At 41.5% G+C, this 23,338-nt stretch overlaps 2 protein-coding genes across 4 annotated transcripts in view; both read right to left on the minus strand.

The window, feature by feature from the left end:
* Window positions 1-421: 421 nt before the first annotated feature.
* ELOF1 (elongation factor 1) lies at window positions 422-13,701 on the minus strand. Of its 2 annotated transcripts, none has more exons than XM_072399538.1 (4): window positions 13,674-13,701; window positions 6,460-6,580; window positions 4,460-4,530; window positions 422-3,586 (listed from the first exon to the last, which is right to left on the minus strand). In XM_072399538.1, the coding sequence occupies exons 2-4, from the start codon at window positions 6,570-6,572 to the stop codon at window positions 3,522-3,524; spliced, it is 249 nt and encodes an 82-aa protein (XP_072255639.1). In that variant the 5' UTR covers window positions 6,573-6,580; window positions 13,674-13,701; the 3' UTR covers window positions 422-3,521. The 2 variants fall into 2 exon arrangements, with proteins under 2 accessions (XP_072255639.1, XP_072255638.1); XM_072399537.1 differs by lacking the exon at window positions 13,674-13,701 and adding an exon at window positions 10,071-10,152.
* A 2,343-nt stretch (window positions 13,702-16,044) lies between these two features.
* ACP5 (acid phosphatase 5, tartrate resistant) overlaps window positions 16,045-23,338 on the minus strand; it is an 11,683-nt gene continuing 4,389 nt past the window's right edge. For both annotated transcript variants that reach the window (XM_072399540.1, XM_072399539.1), the window contains exons 2-5: window positions 19,916-20,195; window positions 19,555-19,682; window positions 18,441-18,786; window positions 16,045-17,827 (exon numbers count right to left, since the gene is read on the minus strand). In XM_072399540.1, the coding sequence (XP_072255641.1) occupies window positions 17,588-17,827; window positions 18,441-18,786; window positions 19,555-19,682; window positions 19,916-20,188 (987 nt within the window). In that variant the 5' untranslated portion in view covers window positions 20,189-20,195 and the 3' untranslated portion in view covers window positions 16,045-17,587. The remainder of the gene's footprint in view (window positions 17,828-18,440; window positions 18,787-19,554; window positions 19,683-19,915; window positions 20,196-23,338) is intronic.

Genomic DNA, 23,338 nt, shown 5'->3' on the forward strand with positions numbered 1-23,338 from the left:
TCGAATATATTGAGTGCGAAGTAATGGTGCCGCAAGGCAATGTCTTAGCTGCCTACGTCAGGCAACTGAGATTACCTAGCAGATAAGATTTTCTATGTTTACAAATACACAAGCATTTGAGAAACTTTCCTTTTAGGGAGTTCAGCTTTAAAGCAGAGAAATGCTTAAGTGATGACACTGGCGCCGAGGACAAGTTTTGAAGACGCTACACATGAAATGAACAAACCAGTCATCTGGCAAGAGGTATAAAAACAAAAAAAAAATGTACACATGGGATGGTCATGAGGGGGTACAGCTCACACAGCTGGGCTTTAAAACTAAAATTTTCAGCAATGTATCCCATTTACAACCTCACCCCATCACATTCACAAACAGACATACATGAAGACCAGAAGCCTTTTAACAAAATTCAAAAAGTCAGTTTAGTGTCACTCTGTCTCTGTTTTAATAAAAAAAAAGAACACTTTTACATCAAATTGATAACAGAAAGCATTTTTCCAGTAATAATATTTCATACTATGTATTGGTAGGTGCACTATTACAAGCTAGTCTTGGATGCACACAATTTGTACAGTTGTGTAGAGACATGCGTACATGTCTACGTACAAAAGATACATGGAGTTAACAAGCTTCTTGTGCATTTAACCTGGCAGTGCTGATGCTCTGTGTGGATATTTTTTAAAGCTGAACTCTGGACACAAACATTGATATTTTTTTCTTGAATATCTACAAAGGATATGAATGCAATCTGTGTACACCAAAGCCAAAAAGTACCTTGCAAAAGTTGAAGTGACATCAGCAGATTGGCCTGTGCAGGGAGCATAGGTGAGGGAGGGCCCAGTCAGTTCTCCCAATACAAGTTGGTTGAGGTAAATTACATGGGGTAGATACAACGTCCAGTCACCCTACACAAGAGATAGCAGCACCAACTGGTCCATGTTACAGGAAACTCCTAAACGTAGGAAACATACGGGAACTGTATTATGCTAGAATGCTGCACAGGCTGGGGACATAAGGGATGCGAAGATTTAAAGCAAAACTAAAGTTGCACTTTTAAGTTTGCATGATCAGAAGGGTCATATTTGCAGAAACAGTCAGGCAATGTGTCTTCTGCAATAATCTTTCTTACCTGCCTCATCACTCTGGATTTCTGGCAAAAAAGCTGAACTGCGCATGCACACCCGACAATCCCAGCTTCCTCTGCACGCGTTGGGAATAAATGAACTCCCATGTAACTGCGTGGGGGCTATATCATGCCAGCCTGGCCAATCGAGATGGCCAAAGATCACAAGGAGAAGGTAAATGCAGGCACCTTGCATTGGAACAGAGGCAGGCAAGTCACGCAACATGTGACTTAGTTCCTCATTAAGTAATACTATACATGCCTCTTGTACATACACAATATTTTTTTAGCCCAGAATTCAGCTTTAAAGCCATTTTTACTCATTTTACTCCAAGATCTGCTTGCACACGAGTTGAACATGGAAGGAAAACAGACCTTAAATCCCTTGTAAAGTTACCCTTTTTAACCGAAGGTAAGCTGTGGAATATCTGCTACTTGAGGTAGTAATAACTAAAGATTTTAAATGGACAGTATGTATTCCTTACAACAATACCAAAGGGCAGTATGGATATATTGTGATCAGCTATGTTTCTTTTAACCTGGCACCTAGTGTATAAAGCTGTGCAGGGGATTGTGAAAATAAAACTATTTTTCCTTTTTTTTTAACCGCGCAGACTTTAAATTGACGCCTGGAGTTCTGCTTTAAAGTCGTATTTAGTCCAGTTGCAATGGGACCCATTTTATGGCAGAGCTCCTCTTCTTTAATCACAGTCCCACAGAAGCAGCCAAAAGACTGGATTATCTGTTATAATTAATCCACTTCAATCGCAGAGTGAAGAACCTTCTCTATCCTAGAAGCCTGGTAATATATTTTTAAAAAATATACAGGAAGGCAAGCAAAGGTATCCCTGTTCCCTTCTATTTAAAGCAACCCTATTTCATGCAGAAGCCAGGTGCACTGAACCCCTTTTATTTATGACCGAGTGTTATTGGTTTAATAACACAAATAAATCCTTGCTTTTAAACGTGTCTAATAGAACAAATGATATGCCCAATAATTTAGGGAATCAGAAATTCAATGTAGCATCCGAAATGAGGTAAAGCGCCACCCTGTGGCTAGGCTAGTCTAGTTTTCTACAGTTTTAAGTGAGACCTACAGTCTAATGTGGAGTTAAATATTTGTTTGGCGGTGAAGAACGAACAAAACTGGCACAGCCCTTAGCTATTCTAAAGAAACTACTGCTCAATAGATGCCGGTCATGATATCAAATACCTTATATCTAATGAAGACCTTGTGAAACTGGGGAGCTGGAAAAGCTTACTACCAAAGACCCTAAGATCGCGCTAACCCAGCGTTTCTCAACCAGGGTTCTATGGAACCTAGGGTTCCTTCAGAGTTTGCTAGACCAGGGAACTATTTGTGCCTTAGGTCAGTTTAAGAGACACCAATGATCTTTTTGGCTATCTGTAAGGGTGACATTCTTCCCAATAGCCAGCAATTTAAGAGCAAATCTTCCCACTGACCACCACACTAATGTACTGTGATCCGTGAATATAGTAATTATTGCAGGGGTTAAACTGAAAGTTATTTCAAGGGTTCTGCCATGTTTAAAAGGCCCAGAGGGGTTGTTCTAAATTGTTTTTCTCTAAATTTTATGTTACCACATACAGTGATACTTCCAAACAGCAGAACCTGCAGCCAAGTATTTTATGCCTTTTGCAACCTTTTAAACATTTCGGGGAGTGGAGGATTTAATTTGACAACAGGTATGTGATAATGCACTATAAAGGTATAATAGTACTTAAAGCTAGTGCCTAAAGCTACCAAATTCTCAGGTTGATTCTTACAACTGCAGCATGGGAAAAGGGAATATGATTGGCTGCCATGAGTAACCAGAACAGAGGTCCCTTCTTACATTAGGAAAAGTTCTAAGTCAACAGTTGTGCTACTGACATCACAGCTAGTAAGAAAATAAAGGAACTGCAATGCCACGCTATATCGTTTTGAGCTTTTTATCCAACAAAAACATAACATAGAAAATTTCAAAACAAAAATCAATTTTCAGCTTGTAATTACTGTGCAAAGGTGTCATTGTTAATTCACTATACATACACACCTCCTATAGTCCTAAAATGCCTCCAGACACTTTTGCCTTTGATGAAAAGCTGAACTGTATTTTTTTAAAGATAAAAAAGAAGGTTTCTGACATTTCCAGGCTCTGTCAGTATATAAATAAAATTTAAGATTCATTTTCAAATTTATCACTGAAATAAAGAGAAAAAAAAGCACCTTTTCATCTAAACAGACGTGTGTCTGGCTGCAACTGGCTATCATCATCTCAATAAAAAGGTCCCTGCTGCTTTAACCCTAAAGGGGACCTCCCCTCATAAAGCTGGGTACAGTGAAGGTGAGACACAGAGGATGACCGGTGCAAATTGGTTGAGTGATGGCCGCCAGCTACTGGTTAGCAGCTTCGCAGGCGTCGATCCAGTCACTGTACACGTCCACTGGTTCTGAAAGGTCTGAGATTATGAGTTAAGGAGAAATGATTGGACATGATGAAATCTCAAGTCTAGGGTGAGATCTGAAGCTTTAATACAGAAGAGAAAATTTTAAAAATTACACTTGCCAGTACTTTTCAGGAAAACTTACCGATGCACTTTAGTAATAGAATGCCCCCGCTTATCAAATTCAAAGACAAAAGAAAAAGTCACTGGGACAGAAAGCCATGACAAACTACAGGACAGCAGGGTTTTTTGTCAAAGAGGCAGCAGTCTAAGAGAGGATTTACTTCACATTGGAGGGATTCCTTCTCCTTTCTGGGACAGGAAGTTGAAAGAAGTTTCAATGCAAAAGACAGTTAAATAAATAGTTTCTAACATTCATAGACATTTTATAACTCCCCCTATTATGTGCTATTTCCTCAACCTCTTAGATTTTAAGCTCTTCCCCTCCTGTATCTTTGTATCTGTCTGTCACCCAAGGACCTGTGTAAGGAGGTGATAGTCATTTGCAACCCCTACTTAATGTACAGCACTGCATATTATGTTGGTGCTATATAAATCCTGTTTAATAATAATAATAATAATAATATTCTAAAAAATGAGATTGTCCCTCTGACCCCCAATGATCTGGAAGCAGGACAAACACAACCAAGGCAGGCTTAGGAAATAATAGTACTTTGTGTAGTGCTGTGTTAACAAAATAAATATGGATTTTAACAGCATTGCCATTAGAAAAAAAAATCTTTAGTTAGGGAGAAGTAAAAAGATAACTGGGTCCATCACATTTTCAAACTCCAGACTGCTGGGAGGGCTAGAAGTATACACAAAATAAGAGAAGCTACATCAGGTGATTGGCACCAAAGAAAGCAAGGTGATATATTTAAAGGATACAGGTTATTGGGGTCTGGAATTCCTCAAGGCACACGGTACACGATATGACCCCCGTATTTCGCGCTCTGTCCCTGTAAGAACACAAAAACATCTAGTTAATGACATGCAGACAGAGTATATTAAACCTTCCTCTAAAATAATAAACATGTTACTTTTAAAAGAAAATGAGAGTTTAGACATTTTTCTTAGCCATTTCAATGGTTAAGGTAAAAAAAAAAAGTTTCATACTTGTAATTCATTTTTAATACCCATTTTACACGTTACAGAGTATTTGGTTCTGGCCAACATACACCTGACCCAGGCCCCAATACAGATCTACAGCAACTAAATCTCCTAGCTAATATGTCACCACAGCCCAAATCTGTGGCTGCAGGAAGAGCTGCACCAGCTATGCCCCAATCTGCAGACTGACAGGAAGCGTTGTGACACCTTAATTGGCATCGCAGAATGGTTTCTGTGTTCTCAGAATTTTTTTCAGCTGGGTGGAGAGAAGCTGTAGGTAGATGATCAAAATCATGAGTGGGGCAACATGTAACAATTTTTTTGTCGCCATAGGACCATTTATAATGCCGTCAACTTTCTATCCCCCCCATGTTGTTCCAACTTTCTAATGCTTACCCCCCTTTGGTATGTGCCACTTTTTCATCGCCTTTGTATTATGCTCCAACTGTCCAATGCTTCCGTATCGTAAGCCAACTCAGCTGTTTTCGAGTGGTTACTGAAAAAGTGCCAGGTGGTGCACCCAACTATAAAGGGCTGAGGAAAACCCCGATCGTGTTTTTCTAAAGGTAATGCAATGGAGCATTAGATGGCAGAACGAGGAGCCCATGAGCTGAGTGATTTCGCTGCTGGGCTTAGTGCTGACTCCCAGCTGACTCCCAAGTCCATGTGTTTAGCAAAAGCCTCCAAATATGAACAAGGTTTTTAAACAGCCCTTGGGACCCCCAGAGAGGTTAATAATCTGTATTTTTCTCTTTTAATCAGCAGGTAGAGCTTTAGACTCTCTTTATAGTTTCACAATTCCCCTGTTATGAAAGTCCTGCATGCAGAATTTTGAAATTTACACACAAATAAGTTAGAAAAGTGACATTTACTAGGTTTTGATCTGAGAAAACAGAAAAAATGTAACTGTACTTTGAGTATTGACCGGGTTGGATTTGGTTGAGGGATTTGGCTTTCTCTGCCCAGATGCTGTGGGATGCAGACAATACTACTTCTTACTTCAGCATAGTTCTCCCCAGAGGGTTTTAGCCGGTTGCTCCGCCCGGCTGATTTAAATACCCCGCCCAGCTCTCGAAAGCTCTCATCCTGGGATGCCCGGATCTCAGTGAAGCTGCTCTGTGCTGTGTGTCATCAGTTCAGAGGATTGCTGCCGATGAGAGGTGAGAACACAGTTCCAGCCTTCATGTGAAAGAGACACAGGCAGCCCCGCCCCCATCTCATAGCACAGAGCTCGGATTTCTTGCCTGTGAATGTATCCAGTGTGTATAAAGTATCCATGTCATTCTGCATCCTCACAGCTCTCTATACAAACCTCCATATCTCCTAAGCTGTATGTCACAATGACCTGTAATTTTCAGGGTGTACAGGGGACCCTCATAGATACTAGTTATTGCAATTTCAGGCCCCCAGATTTAAATAATTTCAGGTTACTGGATACCCATGGCATAAACAACTGGGAGCACTAAATTTGCCGTGTTTTGCCACACCCCCTTTTTTACCACCCGGCTACAGCTTCCTACCACCCGGCTGAAAAAAATTTCTGGGGAGAACACTGCTTCAGTATGTGAGTGCTAAGGGTATTAGGAATAATTGCCACCTTCTGACTAAGGGTAGGCATTATTAAATTATATAAGATTTAGTGCATAATGATCTTTTAATTACAAACCAACATGGCAGTTTTGCTGTTTTGAGTCTGGATTAATTGAACCCAACCAATCACTTTGTATCAATAAATTCACAACCAATCACCAGCAACATCAAAACACATAGCATCTTACATATTGACATCACAGGACTTCTCGTGGTTACAGAAGGGACATGTGAACTGCGTCTCAAGGATTCCAGACTTCTTCTTAGGAGGAGGCTTTCTCTTCGACTTTCTACGTCCCATTTTTTTTCCTAAAAAATAAATGCATAAATTATAATCATTTATAATTAAGCTCAGCAGTTACATCCTTTATACTTCAAATTCCAACATAAATCTACTATGACTTTTTACAAGTACCAGACCCCACTTTCACAAACTGTATATACATCACTGTGTTTTATGGAAATCTATAATGAAAACTGAAGTCCACTTTTGTTAAAGCAGAACCACAATTTCACTTTGAAACTAAGCAAGCGGACTACAGAAAAGAGACCAGCGATGTACCTTCTGCAACAAACAAACCATACCCACCTGCCTGCTGTGTTTTGAAAAAACAATGGTGGGGATTGGCTGGGTATCCCAGAAGCTGGGATCGAATGAACCCCCTTACGAACATTGTTAACCTAGTCCAGCCAATCAACATAACTGAAGACGCGATTCCAGGAAGATGATTGGGTAAAGATGGCAGCTCCTGAACTTCTAAGTAAGGACAAGATGAGTGCAATGAAAGGTTATTATTAGTCAGGTAAGGGTATTATTATTGCAGAAAGGGAGAGATGATGTCTCTTCTGCAATATCAGTTCTTACCTACCTGTTCCCCACCCAGCTATTATATTTAGCAGAGCTGAGCATGAGCAGCTCAGCTTTTGTTGCCAGTGAAACCCGGCACAACAAATAAAGATATCCAAAGAGGGATAAGGGAGAAGGAAGATGCACAGGCAGACAATGCTCCTGGGTACCATCAACTTGGGGAGCGGAGGCAGTGTCTACTTTTCTAGTATTGCAATTCCAGTAACAAAAACAGTAACCGAGAGGGCAAAGCTTTAGTGCTTCCTTTCCCCTAATGTCATACGAGTGTGGATATACCAAGTACCCTCCTTACAGCAGTGTGCCACCTTCAGCTCTCCCATTTCACCCACCAACCTGGCAGGATGTACACAGCACACCCAGCTGAAGGCTGACACAGTGGATTCAGCCTAGGACAGGTATGATTGGTATAATCTTAGGATGGGTGGCTGGGGGAGCAACTACACAACTAGTGATCTGTACCATAATATACGAAAGTTATTTTCTGCCCATTAATATGTTCCTAAAAGTTTACTTGGTCCCAGATTAAGACAATGGCCCACTATGTAACAACTTACTGAGCAGCACATTTAAAAAAAGAGTCTGACAGTGACATCTAAAAACAAACAGCAAAACAAAGCTGCAAAATCACACTGCCTAATGGTTCTGTACAGTGTAAACGCACCACACGCTGTGATAGGATGGGGATGCTCATGTGAATACCACAGAAACAAGTGTACTTTAAGGATGAAAAAAGTGTGAGCAGGCAGGTTTGTTGCAGAAGGGACAGGGTATGTCTTCTGCAATAAAACAAAAATGTACCTACCTGCGCAGAATTACTTAATTAACTAAATTCACCTCTCCTCACTACAGCCGTGATATCTTCACCTGATCTTCCTATGGGTTAAGGATCATCTGCAAAGAAATTTCCCTTTTGATGAACAAGCTTCTTCTGCGCATCCCCAAGATGCTCATAAGGAGCACCCAAGAGCCTCCCAGGATGCGTGACGTAGGTATCCCGGGAGGCTCAGCAGCGCTGTCATTCATTCTGGGGGCAGTGCTGCACCCCCCCCCCTTTAAAAAAAAAAAAAAAAAGGGTGTTGCATTTAAAAAAAAAAAACACAAAATAACAGAATTTTTACTTTAAATAAAAGGGTTACAAACCCTGTTATTTAAAGTGAAAAGTCTGAATTTAAGTACACTATTAATGGCCAGAATGGAATAAAACAACTTCTGCGCAGGTGTACAGAAGTTCATTTTCTCCTGGCAGTCGGCTGTGACAGGATCACACACTGACCTTCATATTGAATATTACAGAGAGGATTGCACACAGGAGGGTAAGTTTGTATTATTACAGAAGAGACCTGACCTTAATGCAATAAAGAATCCACTAGACTGGTCTACCTGTGAGCCTTCTCTTTTTCCTCCTTCAGATGATTTTCACTATTCTGATTGGCCGTGCCGGGATGACTGCGCCCTGTCACACACAAAGGAAGCTGGGATTTACTTGGCAACCTATACTGCTCATCTCTGACACCTGAAACCCAGAGTGATCAGGCAGGTAAGACACATCATTGCAGCAGAGACACCGCCTGTCCCTTTCTGCAATAATGACCGGCCTGATCATGGAAACTTTAGTTATATTATTAAAGAGGATTTATGTAGTGCCAACATATTACAAAGCACTTTTCATTAAATAGGGTTCCAATTAAAGCATACCTAAACTCAGAATTTTCACTTTACATAAAAGGGTAAACAACCATTTTTTTTTTATGTAAAGTAAAAATTGTCTTTTTTTTTTTTTTTTTTAAGGGTGCAGCACCTCCCCCTAATTCTTAATGGCCTAGGCGGTCAAGAATGAATGTGGGTGCAAAGCCTCCCGGGATACCTACGTCACACACCCCGCAAGGCTCTTGGGCGCTCCTTCTGCAGATGCCCGAGCATGTAGCAAGAAGCCCTTTTGTCAAAAGGGAAAAAATTGCTGATTTCACACATGTGCAGTGTAGATCGGCAAGTTTTTTCCAACCTACATCAGCCAATCTCACCCCTGGGTCGGGTGACGTAGAAACAAGGACCCAGAAGAAGAGGAGACGATGGATGCCGGGACGACGCGGGACCCGATGGAAGACACCTCGGGACCGATTGACTGCTCTGTGGGATTTAAGGTCAGTGTATTTTTCCTTTTATTTGGGCAGGTTTGAGTTTATATCCTCTTAAGCTTAGTTCTGATTTATTAAGTGCTTCACCTCCCATCATACATCTCCTAAAATACTCCCTAGCTATAGGGAGAGATAGCCAAGCTATAATCACCTTTGTGAACCAAACACCTCTTCATTGACCCACCCATAGACTTGTATGCCTCTGGAGATGTATGAGGCACTCTACAAGTCTACAAAGCTGCACAGATACGATGAAGAGGCCTGGCAGATGTAAACAAGCAGCCACTGTGGCCATTATTAGGGGTGATGATAGCGATATGTAGGCTGCCATCACTAGACATAATCGGAGGCTGCCTTCACTGCCTAGGACCAAGCATGCAGCAAGGGAAGTCAGAACTCCTGACGCCATTGGTTGAGTAAGAGCCAGAAAACTTTCATTTGTGGAGGTAAATCAGTAACAGGAAATACTCAGGCCTCATTCTCTTTAACACATCAAATAATGAAGAATTAACTTTGACAAAACTTAAAATACAATAACACTATAAATATAATTAGAGGAGACGGATAACAAATGATCCAGGTAATACCATGGCCTATATATACAGATTAATAACATGAGGCCTGTGCTGTAGTAGGTGGTTGCTATGGGCAACACAGACATTCTGCCTTCCAGCTGCTGGGAATAGATAAGGCCCAGCGAGTGTCTGCACACAGTCCCTCTATACTCATCCAACACTGACTATGGAGGCTAAGAGGACACCGCAGAACCAGCACAGACACATCGGGCATTATTTACCTCTTTTTTCCCGCCGGACTCTCTCTTCCTCGCCAAGCTGCTTACAACTCTGTAACCGGAAATACCCCTTCACGTACACTTCCTGTTTCCGCTAATCCCACCCCCTTCTGGTTTGTGATTGGACAGAAATAAAGACAAGCGTCATTGGTTGTTCATAGACGCCAATCATGAAAAGGGGTGGGTGTGATCTGTAGAGAGGGGATGTGGGGCAAGCGCCGATTGGTTGGGTTGTAAAATACTCGCGTTGTTGGTTGCTATGGAAGATGTGGCGCGCGAGGCTTGGGAGGGAAGCACGTGTGTGATTTGTATACAAAGCACGACAGCTCTCATGTCATCCTATGGCTTCATAATAGTCACACCACAGATCAAGCATACAGTTACATATCTGTGCATTTGTACTATTATTATTAATAATACTACTACACAGTACTTATATAGCGCCATCTTATTACACAGCCCTGTACATAGTCATGTCACTAGCTGTCCCTCAAAGGAGCTAACAATCTAATGTCCCTACCTGGAGATTTGCATTTGCTAAAATCAACATTGTAACAAGCATATTAGAAGCTGCTGATAGAAGCACCAACAGCGTTCACAGAAATAATAATAAATATTAAATACAATTATTTAACCACCTAAGCGTTACACTGAGGTCTAGATTTCTGTACCAAAAGTGATCCACTGTTTTTCATGAAATTTTTTTTTAAATTTATAATTTTTAATATGTCCGAACAGGGGTTCTAGTAGATAATATGAATATAAAAAATGTTTGAAACACACAATCATGTAAAAAAAAAAAAATACTTTTAATAAAATTAAAGGAAAAACACAAAAATCAGCAATGTAAACAAATCATAAATACTGAAAAAGCAGTAACTCTGTATATTGTAAAGTACTATATTATTCTAAAACACCTCCCTAGTGTGGCAATTTTTAAAACTTTGATTGTGTATTTATTGGAGTTTGTTTTGAATTATGTTGTATTTGATTGGATACGGGAGTTTGTATCCAATCCAATACAAAATAAGAATTTGAATTTCCAAGTTATTTACTTTTATTTTATTTTTTTTTATTTTTTTGTATTGGATTGGATGCTGGAGTTTGTATCCAATCCAATACAAAATGAGTGTTTGAATTTACCAGGTATATACTTTGTAATTATTTGAATTATTTTGTATTGGATTGGATACTCAAGTTTGTATCCAATCAAATACAAAATATAAATTTGAATTTCCAAGTTATTTACTTTTATTTTTTTTTTATTTTTTGTATTGGATTGGATACGCAAGTTTGTATCCAATCCAATACAAAATGACAGTTTGAATTTACCAGGTATATACTTTGTAATTATTTGAATTATTTTGTATTGGATTGAATACAGGAGTTTGTATTGAATCCAATACAAAATGTTTGAATGAGTTTCAGTTTGAATTTCCCGCACACGCGCCGACGTCATCACGCACGCAGGGAGAAGCCGTCCGGTTTTTTTTTTCTCCGCCGGACGGCTTCTCCCTGCAGAGATCATCCGGCGCTGGAACGAGCAGGACGTCGGACGATCAGCGGGACCAGGTAAGAAGCCGGCTGGCATCTTGTGATCCGCTGGCCCGGCGGATCACAGGATGCCGGCCGGCGGAACACAAGATGCCGGCCGGCTTCTTACCTGTCCCGCTGGCACCCGACGAAGGCACCCGACGCTGGAGAGATCGGCGGACGATGACCGATGGAGGACGACGCTGGATGAGCACAGGGGGACCAGGTAAGTGAAAAATCTCGGGCTTAACCATCCTTGCAATTTTTTTTTGCCCGAGCGAAGGTCAGGCTTAACTGCAAGGAGGTTAAAGTAGTATTTGGTAAACATAATACTTCAATTAAGAAAATAAATTATTTAAAAAAAAAGTTTTACATGGTTTTCATGTCATTGATGTTTGCTGTTTGATAATCATACGGGGAGAAAGCCATACATGGAAAGCCGCTCATTGAAAGTCCTGCTCATATGTGTGGGAGTTATAACATCTGTGGCCCTCAGAGCCCATATGATGGGTGTAGGAATCTGAAAGAAGCAGGGTACTGAGGGGCCCAGCAATTGTTATCCCTGGGTAAGGGACACATATGCACAGCACTTTTACACAAGTTGGCTGGGAAATGACAAGTCTACTTTAAGGTTGTAGGTGAAACCGCCATCTTTTTCAAGGTGGTCCATATGTCATTTAGCAAGATTTAACATTTTTTCTGGTATCCTAAAAAGTGTTTCACCCTATAAATTAAGAGAAGGATCAGAATTTTGGTGACGGTATTTGCTACGTATAGCACCCTATACATAATACAAACACATTGTTAAAGGAGCTTCTCTCCTGCTGGTCATTACTTAGGGGCACATTTGGAATGGACACCAGATAGCTCTCTATTGCATACTGCAAACTAGCAGCACAGCCCTTTCATTAAATATAGGCTATGGTGTCCCACAGGCATCTCTCTTCTTAACACGGCAGGAAGAGCTCCATGATTAGAGCAAAGGGCGGAAATAGAGACAGGTCATGTGTCTAGACTCCCCTTCCATGCAAGCTATTTACATAAGCTGCTAATCAGTTCTTGTAGTAGGGTCAAGACCAGGTGCTTTGCTGGATGGGCCAACCTGGTGATGCAGTGTTATCAGTAGCTGTGCAGTGTCATCTAGGTTTTGTGCTACCATTTGCAGTCAGTCTTCCTAAGGAGCTACTGGTGGTGTTTCCTCCACCTGGTAATTTAAGGAGCAGCACTGACATCTCTACATCGTGCTGCCTGTTGTAGGTGGGTCCAATCAGCAAAGCACTTGGCCTTCCCACAAGAAACAGTTAGCAGGCTCTCCAAAGTCTGACTAGGAAGAAGAGAACTCCCCTGTCAATGCTCATTACATCTTAAGTAATCATGGGGACTGTAAGGCTACGTACACACTTGCAATGCTTCTCGTCCGATAATCGGCTCAGGGCCGATATCAGACAAGATCTGGTGTGTGTACAGCGCCCGCCATTTGAACGACCGTCCTAGCGGATCCACGGACGCTGAACGATCGTAATGGAGGCGAAGGGGTAGAGCGCACCCTCTCCATAGAGCAGAATGGTGCTGTATGTAAAGAGCTTGTTCATGCATCGTGCAGTCCTTAGTTGTTGGAAAGGATCGTGAAAGATCCTTTCCAACGACAATTATTGCAGTATGTACCCAGCTTTATTCTCCAAGATGTAGGGAAACACATTAGAAAGGACTTGTGGGAAAAAAAATTCTGGATTTCAAATTTTGAGAAAAAAAAAAAAAAAGATTTAAAGCATTCAAATAAAATCTGATCATTGTGAGCACCACTACGGTGTTATGTAATATAGTCAGGTTTGAAAAAGACACATAGGTCCATCAAGTTCAATTACTAGGAAAATAAACATATCCCAGCTTGGTCTGCTTGTAAAATTGGCTAACATTTAAACACATATTTATATTAAAAAATGAATAAAATGTCTTCTATCAGGTATAACCATGCAGAGTTACATATACAGGCTTATTCCATAGACTAAGGTTAGGTCACATATATAATGGTCACTGACAACAACATTGCTCATACACAGCTTGTGGTATTACCGTGTCTCAGTCTGAATCAGCAGGTTGCCGTCACATTCCTGCTTTTTCCCCAACAGCAGAGATTCTGCAACCTTTCCCCTGTGAGGTTTACAACAGAAAATGCAGAAGCTGCACTTTTACACTCTGCCCCAGGCGAAAAGCCAGCATGACCCGACCCGACAAAAGGTTCAGTTCCCTGGCATTTGCCATGAATTGTTATTTGCAGCCCCGTGACTATGTTTGTAGCAACATTGTTTTTAGTAAGAGAGCTGTAAATAAGGTCATGATGACATTTGTTATAACTTTGTGAACTTTAGGGTATAAGTGGGTGCTCTGAAACATGCCGATTTATTCCATGGTTACCTGCAAACTCAAGTACTGAAAATGTCTGGTTCTGCTACCATCACGTGAGATTCTGACATCTTTTGTCGTACTGTGAGATAAAAAATAATCCATAGTTAAAGTGTACCTAAACTTTACATAAAAGGGTAGATAACCTAGGCAAGAGGCAGGCAAACTCCGGCCTTTGGGCCAGATACAGCCTAGTGGGTAGGTTGTTCCGGCCTAACGCCCCCTTGCCGATCCAGCCTAATTCCAACCCGCGGCGGAGCCGGAACAAACTACCGGAGCCAGAGCCGGCGGATCTCCAGAGGTGCATGCGGCTCTTGAGCCTCTGTGTTGTGGCTCCCTTCCCTATTTTCGCCTTCGGGGTAAATAGGGAACATTCCCTCTCCTCTGTATGAATTGCGGAGGGGATGGATTTCCCTTCAGGGGGCGTTCCTGGTGGGGGGCAGAGCCATTAGGGCAGGACTCGAGAGAGAGTCCAGCCTAGTGTGCTCCTGCCTACCCCCGAAATGGCCTAGTAGCCAAAAATATTTGCTGACCTCTTACCTAGGCGATCGAGAATAAATAGGAGTGCAAAGCCTTCTGGGATACCTATGCCAGGCATCCCGAGAGGCTCTTGGGTACTCCTTCTGCACATACCTGAGCATCTCAGGTACGCGCAAAAGGAGCCTTTTCATTAAAAAAAAAAAAATTGCTGATCTCAGACATGCGCAGTAAGATCGGCAAGTTTTTTTTTTTTTTACATTCTACGTCACCCTATCTCGTGCCTGGTTTGGGTGACCCAGGAAGAGGAAGAAGAAGCGAAGATGGCAGTGCGCCAGCTCGCGGACGGATGCAGGACCCGACAGAGGAGACCTCCAGATGGATCGGACTGCCCTGCGGGATTGAAGGTGAGGATTTTTATTTTTTAGGCACTTTTGGGTTTAGTTCCTCTTTAAGAATGGGATTTTTTTCATAAAGGCTGCAAAGAGTTGGGGGGCAGAAGAAACCAGGATCCTAAAGTTTTAAGTGATATATATTAGTGAGATATCAACCCACAGCAATCTTTTGAAGCATCAGTCTGCTCAAAACATTTCAATTTTTGGGTGGGGAAAAGTTTTAAATAATGAAGCGCAAAGGTTGAAAAGATGGAACAACAACAAAAAGTCACCAGGAGGTAGGAAGCTTTTGGCAGGACACAGAACACAACAAAAACAATTTTCTATTGGTGGCTTTTTGTTTTGCCTACACTTCACGATGCACTGTTGCATATCAACCCAGGTGCTGGAAAACAATGCATCACCAATGACTATCCAATGGTGGAAAAAAATACAGACCCAAAGGAGTTCAGGGAATGCCCACTGCAGGACCACTACAAAAAGGTAAGGATGTGCCATAATCAGCAAGTATACTGCAGCAAAAGCTAACCAATACCCATTAAAAATTTACCTCCTTTTTTTGGGGGACTATTCAAAGTGGATGAGGGGTCACTTTGCCCGTCTAGGGCTGCCCATGATATTGCCACCTTCGCTCTAAGCAGTAAGAAGTGAAGCAAGCAAGTATGAAAGCCTGTGGGATTGGCTACCTGCATTACTCTGCCTTGATTGAGTAGATCAGTGTTTTCTTATCTTTTTAACATAGGGGCACCCCCATTTAAATATCTTTGAGGTCTTCAGGGAACCCTTTCCTATAATTATTATATCCACAGCTCAGTGTATTACCATGGTGGTCAGTAGGAAGAGTGCCTCTTACATTGGGAAGAATGCCACCTTTACAGCCAAAAAGATCATTGGTGTCAGTAAACTGACCTGGGAGGTGCAAATTGCTCAGGGGCCCCCCTGTTGGGAAACCCTAAAGTAGACTAACCGTGTCACACCACATAAAAGGTGTAAATGTGCCCCCAACTAGTCCCAGCATATTATCCGCACACAAAGCTGATCATCAATCATATTTAAAAGTCTGAGGTGCTTAAAATCCTTACCATCTTGCTTAAAATAACAAAACAACTTACTAACTACCAGATAATTTACAGACACATTACAAGCTAATTAAAAAATTAAACAAATCATTAAGATCTTAAATTTTATTACAAGAAAACATAAAACACCAATTACACATAGCCATTATTGCTTTGCAAAGACACACTAGAAAAAAAAAAAATTTTCCACGTAAACAGTCTTAAAAATTGTCCTAAAATTGAGATAGAACTTGGGAAAAGTAAACATTTGATTTAAATTTAGTCTTAATATTTGAGATTTTATATGTAATAGAGGCAGACATTTATAGGTGAAAAATGAAGCCGTACTTTATTACTACTTGAGGTATAATGCCCAGCACATCGTGAAGTATGACAACCAAGGATTTTGTTAGGTATCAGTTCATTTTCCAAAATGAATGCCCATGCAATACAAATTATCTATGCATTTAAAAGGGAACTCGAAAAAATGAAAATGCTAGGGCCGCCACTGCGGATTGATTGCACATTTTTCAAGTAGATGTAAAAGATCCAACTGATTGTCAATTAGTTTGCCAGCTCATCACAGGTCATCAACCACAGACTTTTTTAAAATAAAATTCTCTTCCATTTTTTTATTCTTTGTTGTATCTCAGTGCTAATGATCTCATGAAGCCTTTTGCAGCCTATCCCGGTCTACGTGCCTTTGGCATGGCATTTCCCAGGGTCAGTTAACCAATGGTGACAATAGTAGACCATGTTTGCATAATGATTTAGAATGGCCACTTGTAGACTCCATTAAAAGCCCATGTAACAGGGCGACCAAGGAAGAGTACAATAGAAATATTGAAATAAGAGTACAATAGAGTGTTGCCACCCTATAACCCTGAACAAGCTATAAGTATAGTAAATAAATGTTGCAAATTTAAAACATATATTAAACATGCTCAATGGTTGTAAGGGATTTTAATGGCTGGGTTCACAACTACAAAAAAGGATGCTACAAAATGAAGTTGGGATCTACTCCATGATCACAAGCATGGGTTGAGTACTCCTAAAAAGCAACTTCATTTTTCCCAACTGAACTATGCTAGGTTCAGCTAAACTGTGTGTGTTATATTAAACCCACTGAGTCTATATTAAAGTTCTACAAGACAGGAGAAGATAGACCATCATGGGGAACCTGGGTGATTCAGCAAACCTGGTATCGAATCTATTGCTCTTAGTTGGCCATAATTTCCAGCCCTGCGCCAGATGCATTCCAGGTTTGCTAGATCCTCCAAGATGATCGTCCATCTTCTCTTCTTCTTGGACAGCTATAATATCAGACCCAAGGTCTCCAACCTGCTCAGATTTTCCTTCCACTTTCAGTACATATGAAAATTCCCATTGAAGTTAAACTGTAAAACACAATACAAACATCAAAAAAAAAAAAAAAAAAAACACATAAAAGCTTTAAGAACATGATCTGTTCTTGTTTTTGGCACTCAAATTTGCTACCGTAAAACAGTCTATGATTTTTCTTAAAATAAAACTGAGGCAATATTCAAAGGAATGGACTCCAAGTACATCATTCTGCGGCCGTACGGATACACAGAAGCCTTTGATCCAAATGTAATGCCCGTCATGTAAACAAGGTTCCTCTGCAGCATTCAGATTACTGCCATCGTGGATAGAGGGTGGTTTGGAAGAGACTTTTGCCTCCAGACTGTATGTAGGTTACACTGAGTTCTTTAGCAGTAGCTTTCATGTAGGCAAAGGCTCCCATGGTATCCTGATGACCCTGGAAAAAACGCAAGTAGCCATCAGGAACCTCTTCCTTGTGTTTGTGGGAATTTTCCATGAAGTTTCCAGCCCCACTCAGGATATATCCAATACTGCTGTCATCTTGCAGATACTAGAGGAAAAAGGGAAAAATATAGATATGGTGATTTGTGGTTAGAATGGCAAAGGTTTTCAATCAATTGAGGTTCATTTTAACAAATTTGTCAGAAGGATTCAATAAAAGCTGGACCTAATTTGGTTCTCATTATTCCATGGGAATGTAAGATGCCAATTCATCCAAGCACAGCTTTAAGATGAAGAGCAAATGACCAATACATTTTGTAATGTAAAATCTTGACATCTGAGTCCTTAAGAATGCCTAGGGCTGCATTTATACATTTCTACCCATCAGTCCGGCTGCATTTTCACATAAAGCCATTTGAATCCCAATGCATTGCTCATTTCAATGCATATTAAAACAGAGACTCATTCTGCCAATTAGCAAAGGAGTACAGCAGTCACAATAGCAAAAGTTGTATTTTCTAAGGCAAGGTTCCTACAGAGATTGCTAGGGGTTCCATTTGTGAGTCTCGCTCTCCTCTCCCACTGGCATTTTTCCTACTGACCACCGCACTAATGTTCTGAGGAAATGGTAATTATCGAAAGACCTGAAAGTTATTTTAAGGAGTTTCCTCACATTAAAAGGATCAGGCAACACTATTCTATAAGAAATATTTGGCACGTACCTGCATGTTATGGTCATGTCCACTCAGATAAGCTGTCACTCCGTACTTCCTAAGCAGTGGCTCTACGTGTTGCAGGAGGCAGAGTGTGGGGCCATGTTCGGCAATTGACCACACCGGATAATGCCCCGCCACCAGTAAGTATTGTTCCTTGGCACTCTCCAATTTCTGGGTTAGCCATTCTAGCTGATCATTGGCTGACTTTGGGTTTGAGGCACCTAGTGGTTGACCTCCATTGGAGTCATCAGAGTTGCCACACAAAACAATCGTGTCCAGGAGAATAAGGCGCACCGACACGTTGGTGGTTGGAATCTTGAACGACAGGTCGTAGTACAAATCTGGGAATTTCCTGTGTAGAAACAAAAAGAAAATTAGCCCATTTGATTTTAGTGTTTCCTTCCTCCTTGGGGAAGCTAAATTACTGAACAAGAATAGTACAATTATTGCAGCTTCTGTACAGGAAGTACTAGGTCCCCTTTTTCTGTTGGACCACTCCCTTTTCAGTACTGTGCATATGAAATAGCCAGCCTGTCATACCAGACTTCACCAGCAGATAGCACTGCACATCCACTACACCAGGGGTGTCAAATTCAAATACACAGAGGGCCAAAATTAAAAACTTTGACAAAGTCGCGGGCCAACCTTGAAATTTATTGAAAAAATTGAGGTGGGCTAAATCTTATGAGTGGCCCGCTGCTGGAACTCCCTCTTCATTGACATAGCGCCACTACTACAATTCCCGGCATTACTTGCATCTCTAAAACAGTCCAATTCTGGGCCACGCATAGGCTGAGAGCCTGCTGGTCTATAGACGCGAGTGATGCCAGAATTTGTAGTAGCAGCACTATTTCAATGCAGTGGCGGGCCAGCTGCAGTTCATTCATTTAGGATTCCTTTGGGGGCCAAAGAAAAATGACATCGAGGCCAGATTTGGCCCTCGGGCCAGAGTTTAAAACCCCTGCACTACACGTTAAGATTAGGACAGTTACTACACAGAGAGCTTAAAAAGTGACAACTGTAAAAATATTACCACCACAGTCTACAAGATCGTCATCCTTATATTTCAAGGTTTTGATCTGACTTCCACCCAAAAACTAAATGGTAAATTGAGAATTACCATCGGGAAGATACGTTGGAGTATGCCACTTGAGCCGAGACGTTCCCATAGTGGTCGTGGTTTCCAGCAATGACGTACCAGGGCACGTCGCGCAGGGAATCTGCATTAAACACCGACTCATACGTTGCCTGTAAGACGAAGAATAGGGAATTATGAACTGCAAACAAAACAATGCAACTCTCAGTGCATGCAACACTTTTGTAGGAACAGAACCTAATTTGTCAAAAGGCATTTTAAATATGGAATTAAATCAGGAAAATGGAGGATTTCCCATTTGTGTAGTTGGAAATAACAAAACCCAGCTACTGGGTCACAATCCCCCCCATAGAACAGAACACCTGGCCACCACAATTACATTTACCTTAAACCTGAAGTCTGTGACATCCTGCACTCCATCATCGTAGAAATTGTCTCCAACAGATAGGATGAAGTCGGCTCCCCAGTCCGCCACGGTCTTGCCTAGCTGAGCTGCAACCATAGTCTCCTGCTCGGTGTAGTATGGAGGGAGGTGGGAGCCACCCCAGTCACCGATCACTGCAAAGCGTAGAGAGGGCTCGCTGTCTTCTGGAGGCTTGGAGAGGGTTTTCATGAACACACATGGGAGGATGGCCAACAGAATCACAAGCTTCTCCATTGTGCACCTGGGAGAAAAAGAGTAATGATGTTATGGAACAATTTATGTAAAAGGAAGAAAGTTGGAAACATTGTAGAAGCTAAAGCTGAACTTTTATTATTGAAAATCTTATTTTCTCCTAAATCACTAACACCACCACAAAACTCTGCATCCTTATTTTCTCTGTAGACTGCTATTGAAGTCCACACTTATCACCAATCTGAGCCAAATGTCATTCTTATGGTGAACACATGGCCAATTGTCAGCCTTGCAGATTTCCATGGGGCCAGACACTGCCTGTGTCCAGTATGTGGCCCAACTTCCAAAGCACCAACTGCACCACCTCACAGCCACCGAGCTAAAATAGCCATTAGGTCCAGGCTATACTAGCAACTACAAATCTCTCTTCCCATTTCTGGGACCTATGCCTATGGATATAAAATTTGCCAGTATGCTTTGTTCATTAGCAGCTTTTGCAAAACAAGGAGGCTGGTGATTGTCACTGGAACCATAGGGTGCAAAATGTCAATTGGTCAGTGATAAAGCTACAAATCACTTGGAATTTCAGTGATTCAGACATTTAAATTTATTTGCTTTTGTCCAGGAAACAATGCTAAAAAGCAAAATTCTGTAGCCGCTATGAAATTACCACTGTGCCATGGTGTAATGCTGGCCAAACAATGGGCGATAAGTCTAATATATTCAATCATGGATTAGACCTAACAATTCATTTTAATGGGGCTATGGTGGACCACAGTTTGATCAGTATAACATTGACTGGGAATTCTGGTTCTTTGGCTAGCTACACACAATTGTTCTCATCCGATAATCAGCTCAGGGCCGTTATTTATATGTGTGTACAGCGCTCATCATCCATTGCTTGAGCGACTGTCCTGGTGGATCCACGGGCGATGGATGCATCGTGCAGTCATTAGTCGTTGGAGAGGATCGTGAAAGATCTTATGCAACGACAATTATTGCACGTATGTACATAGCCTTTGCCTGATCAATGTCACCTCCTACCCTGACCTGAATCCATCAAGCAAAGAATGAGGTTGGAGGACAGGTGAACAATTAATAACCTGTGTGGTACTTTTTGTAAATAGTTTTGGCCCATAAAATACACCACCTGTTTTGAAAGAGGAGCAATAGTGATAAAAAAGCACTTTGCACAGAGAAGGGTAAACAAAGTGCATTGCACCTTGAGAGCCAAGGCATGAGAGAGATAAGGAGTATGAGGCAAACAAGACAAAAACAGCTTTGTAAATTGAGCACAATTGTGTGTCCAACTGCCTTACTAACACAGATGTGTTCTGTACATACAATGCCTAGCTCTTATTTCACAAAAAGAACCTCCAAACTTTCCCCTTTCTGTTCTAGGTCTGTGCTGGGACCATCAAAGGGCCATTTTAGCTCATATTGTACAGATATTCCCCAATTCACACAGGGTGCTCCCCATAGTCACCAGGGAGCCTTTCTCAATCTTTTTAACATGGTGGAACCCTTGAAAAAACTTTCATGTCTTTAGGGAACCCCTGTTATATTAATATATCCACAGCTCCCAGTATATCATTAGTAGGAAGAATGTCTCTCAAGCCGCATTCACACCTGCAATTATTGTCGTTGGAAAGGATCTTTCGCAATTCTTTCCAACGACAAAAGACTGAACCAGCTTGGTGCATACAGCATCGTTCTGCTCTATGGAGAGGGAGAACAACGGAGCATTACGATCGTTCGCCGTCCATCCTCTGTGGATCCGCCAGGACTGTCGTTCGGACGATGGACGCTGTACACACGCCCGATATCGTCCCTGTGCCAATTATTGGGCGAGAACCATTGGACGTGTGTATGTAGCTTTACATAGCTGGCCATCGGGAAGAATGTCACCCTTACGGATAGCCAAAAGGATCATTGGCGTCAGTGGTAACTGACCTGGGAGCTTCAAATTGCTCATGGAACCCCTAACAATCTCTGGAGGAACCCTGATTGATAAATACTGCTCCAGTCACTGTTAGGGGTTCCTCAAGCTTTGACCTCCCATCTGATGGTACCGGCGTAGTTTTGGGTTCAACCCCAGAACCTATAGGATGACACCGGTGATCTTCCAGCTGAAGGGTGGCATTTTGATGAACATTGTAAAGGGCAATCTTTCCTGATTGTTACCTTATCAAGCCATTGTTCCCACCAACACCAAAGTAATTAATTTTATTAGGGGTTCTCTGGAAATGGAAATCTTGGGGTAAAAAGGCTGAGAAAGCAGATCATGAATCCAGACTAAGGAAGTGAAAATATTACTTTATCCAGATATTAAACCACTGCACGTCTGGCCATCTTTATGGTGACACATTCCTTGTAACATTTCTTGTGTAATGTTTTATTCTAGCAACATTCTGCTGTGTCAGGCTAGGACGCCACAAGATTGTTTGTTGCCTGAGCAGGATCACATGATTCGGAGTCATATGAGTTGTTATCGGTCGTCTTTGCAAACCATGACATGTGACGCTCACATACCGGAGTTCACCTGCCCAGGTGTATTGTATTACCAGGTAAACAAACTGTCCAAAAATATTTCCAGACTTTGAACAGCTCTGCCCTCCCCCAATTATATCCACCCAGCTCTAGGAATTCGGAAGATTGCTGTAGAAGAGTTTTTAACGTTTTTCCCCACACCCTCCGATCGATCTGATTGACTTTCTGATCATTGTTGCTTAATTGGAAGTTCAGAGTCTATGGGTGGGGATGGGGTGAAGCACATGACAGATGGGAGCTCCAAATCAAATCTGTTCAATTGTTTATATAAATGGCATTGTTATTATTAAACAGTATTTATTTGGCGCCAACATATTACGCAGCGCTGTACATTAACGAGGGGTTACAAATGGGAGACAGATACAGATCGCGACACAGAAGGACTTATGTATTTTAATCAATATGTACCAACACATCTAATGGCCAATTATGATCAGATCCAATTATATTGATGGATCAATGTTCAATCAGAAGTGTAAATCAGTCTATGTATACTAAAGCTATGTACACACTTCCAATTATTATCGTTGGAAAACGAACGACGAACGTCCCTGCACGATATACACGAACGATCGTATAGCACCGATCCTGCACATAGAGGTAACGACACGATCGTTCGTAGATATTGTACACACAATAGAT

Source organism: Pyxicephalus adspersus, chromosome 2 (genome assembly GCF_032062135.1).
Source record: "Pyxicephalus adspersus chromosome 2, UCB_Pads_2.0, whole genome shotgun sequence".
NCBI lineage: Eukaryota > Metazoa > Chordata > Amphibia > Anura > Pyxicephalidae > Pyxicephalus > Pyxicephalus adspersus.

What these genes read in the sequence shown, in the direction of transcription:
- ELOF1 (XM_072399538.1), bottom strand. Translation starts at nt 6,572, where the DNA reads ATGGGACGTAGAAAGTCGAAGAGAAAGCCTCCTCCTAAGAAGAAGTCT. An exon ending in AAGTCCTGTGATGTCAATAT is followed by an intron (nt 4,531 to 6,459) that starts GTAAGATGCTAT and finishes GTGTTCTTACAG; the next exon opens with GGACAGAGCGCGAAATACGG. An exon ending in ATTCCAGACCCCAATAACCT is followed by an intron (nt 3,587 to 4,459) that starts GTATCCTTTAAA and finishes TCATAATCTCAG; the next exon opens with ACCTTTCAGAACCAGTGGAC.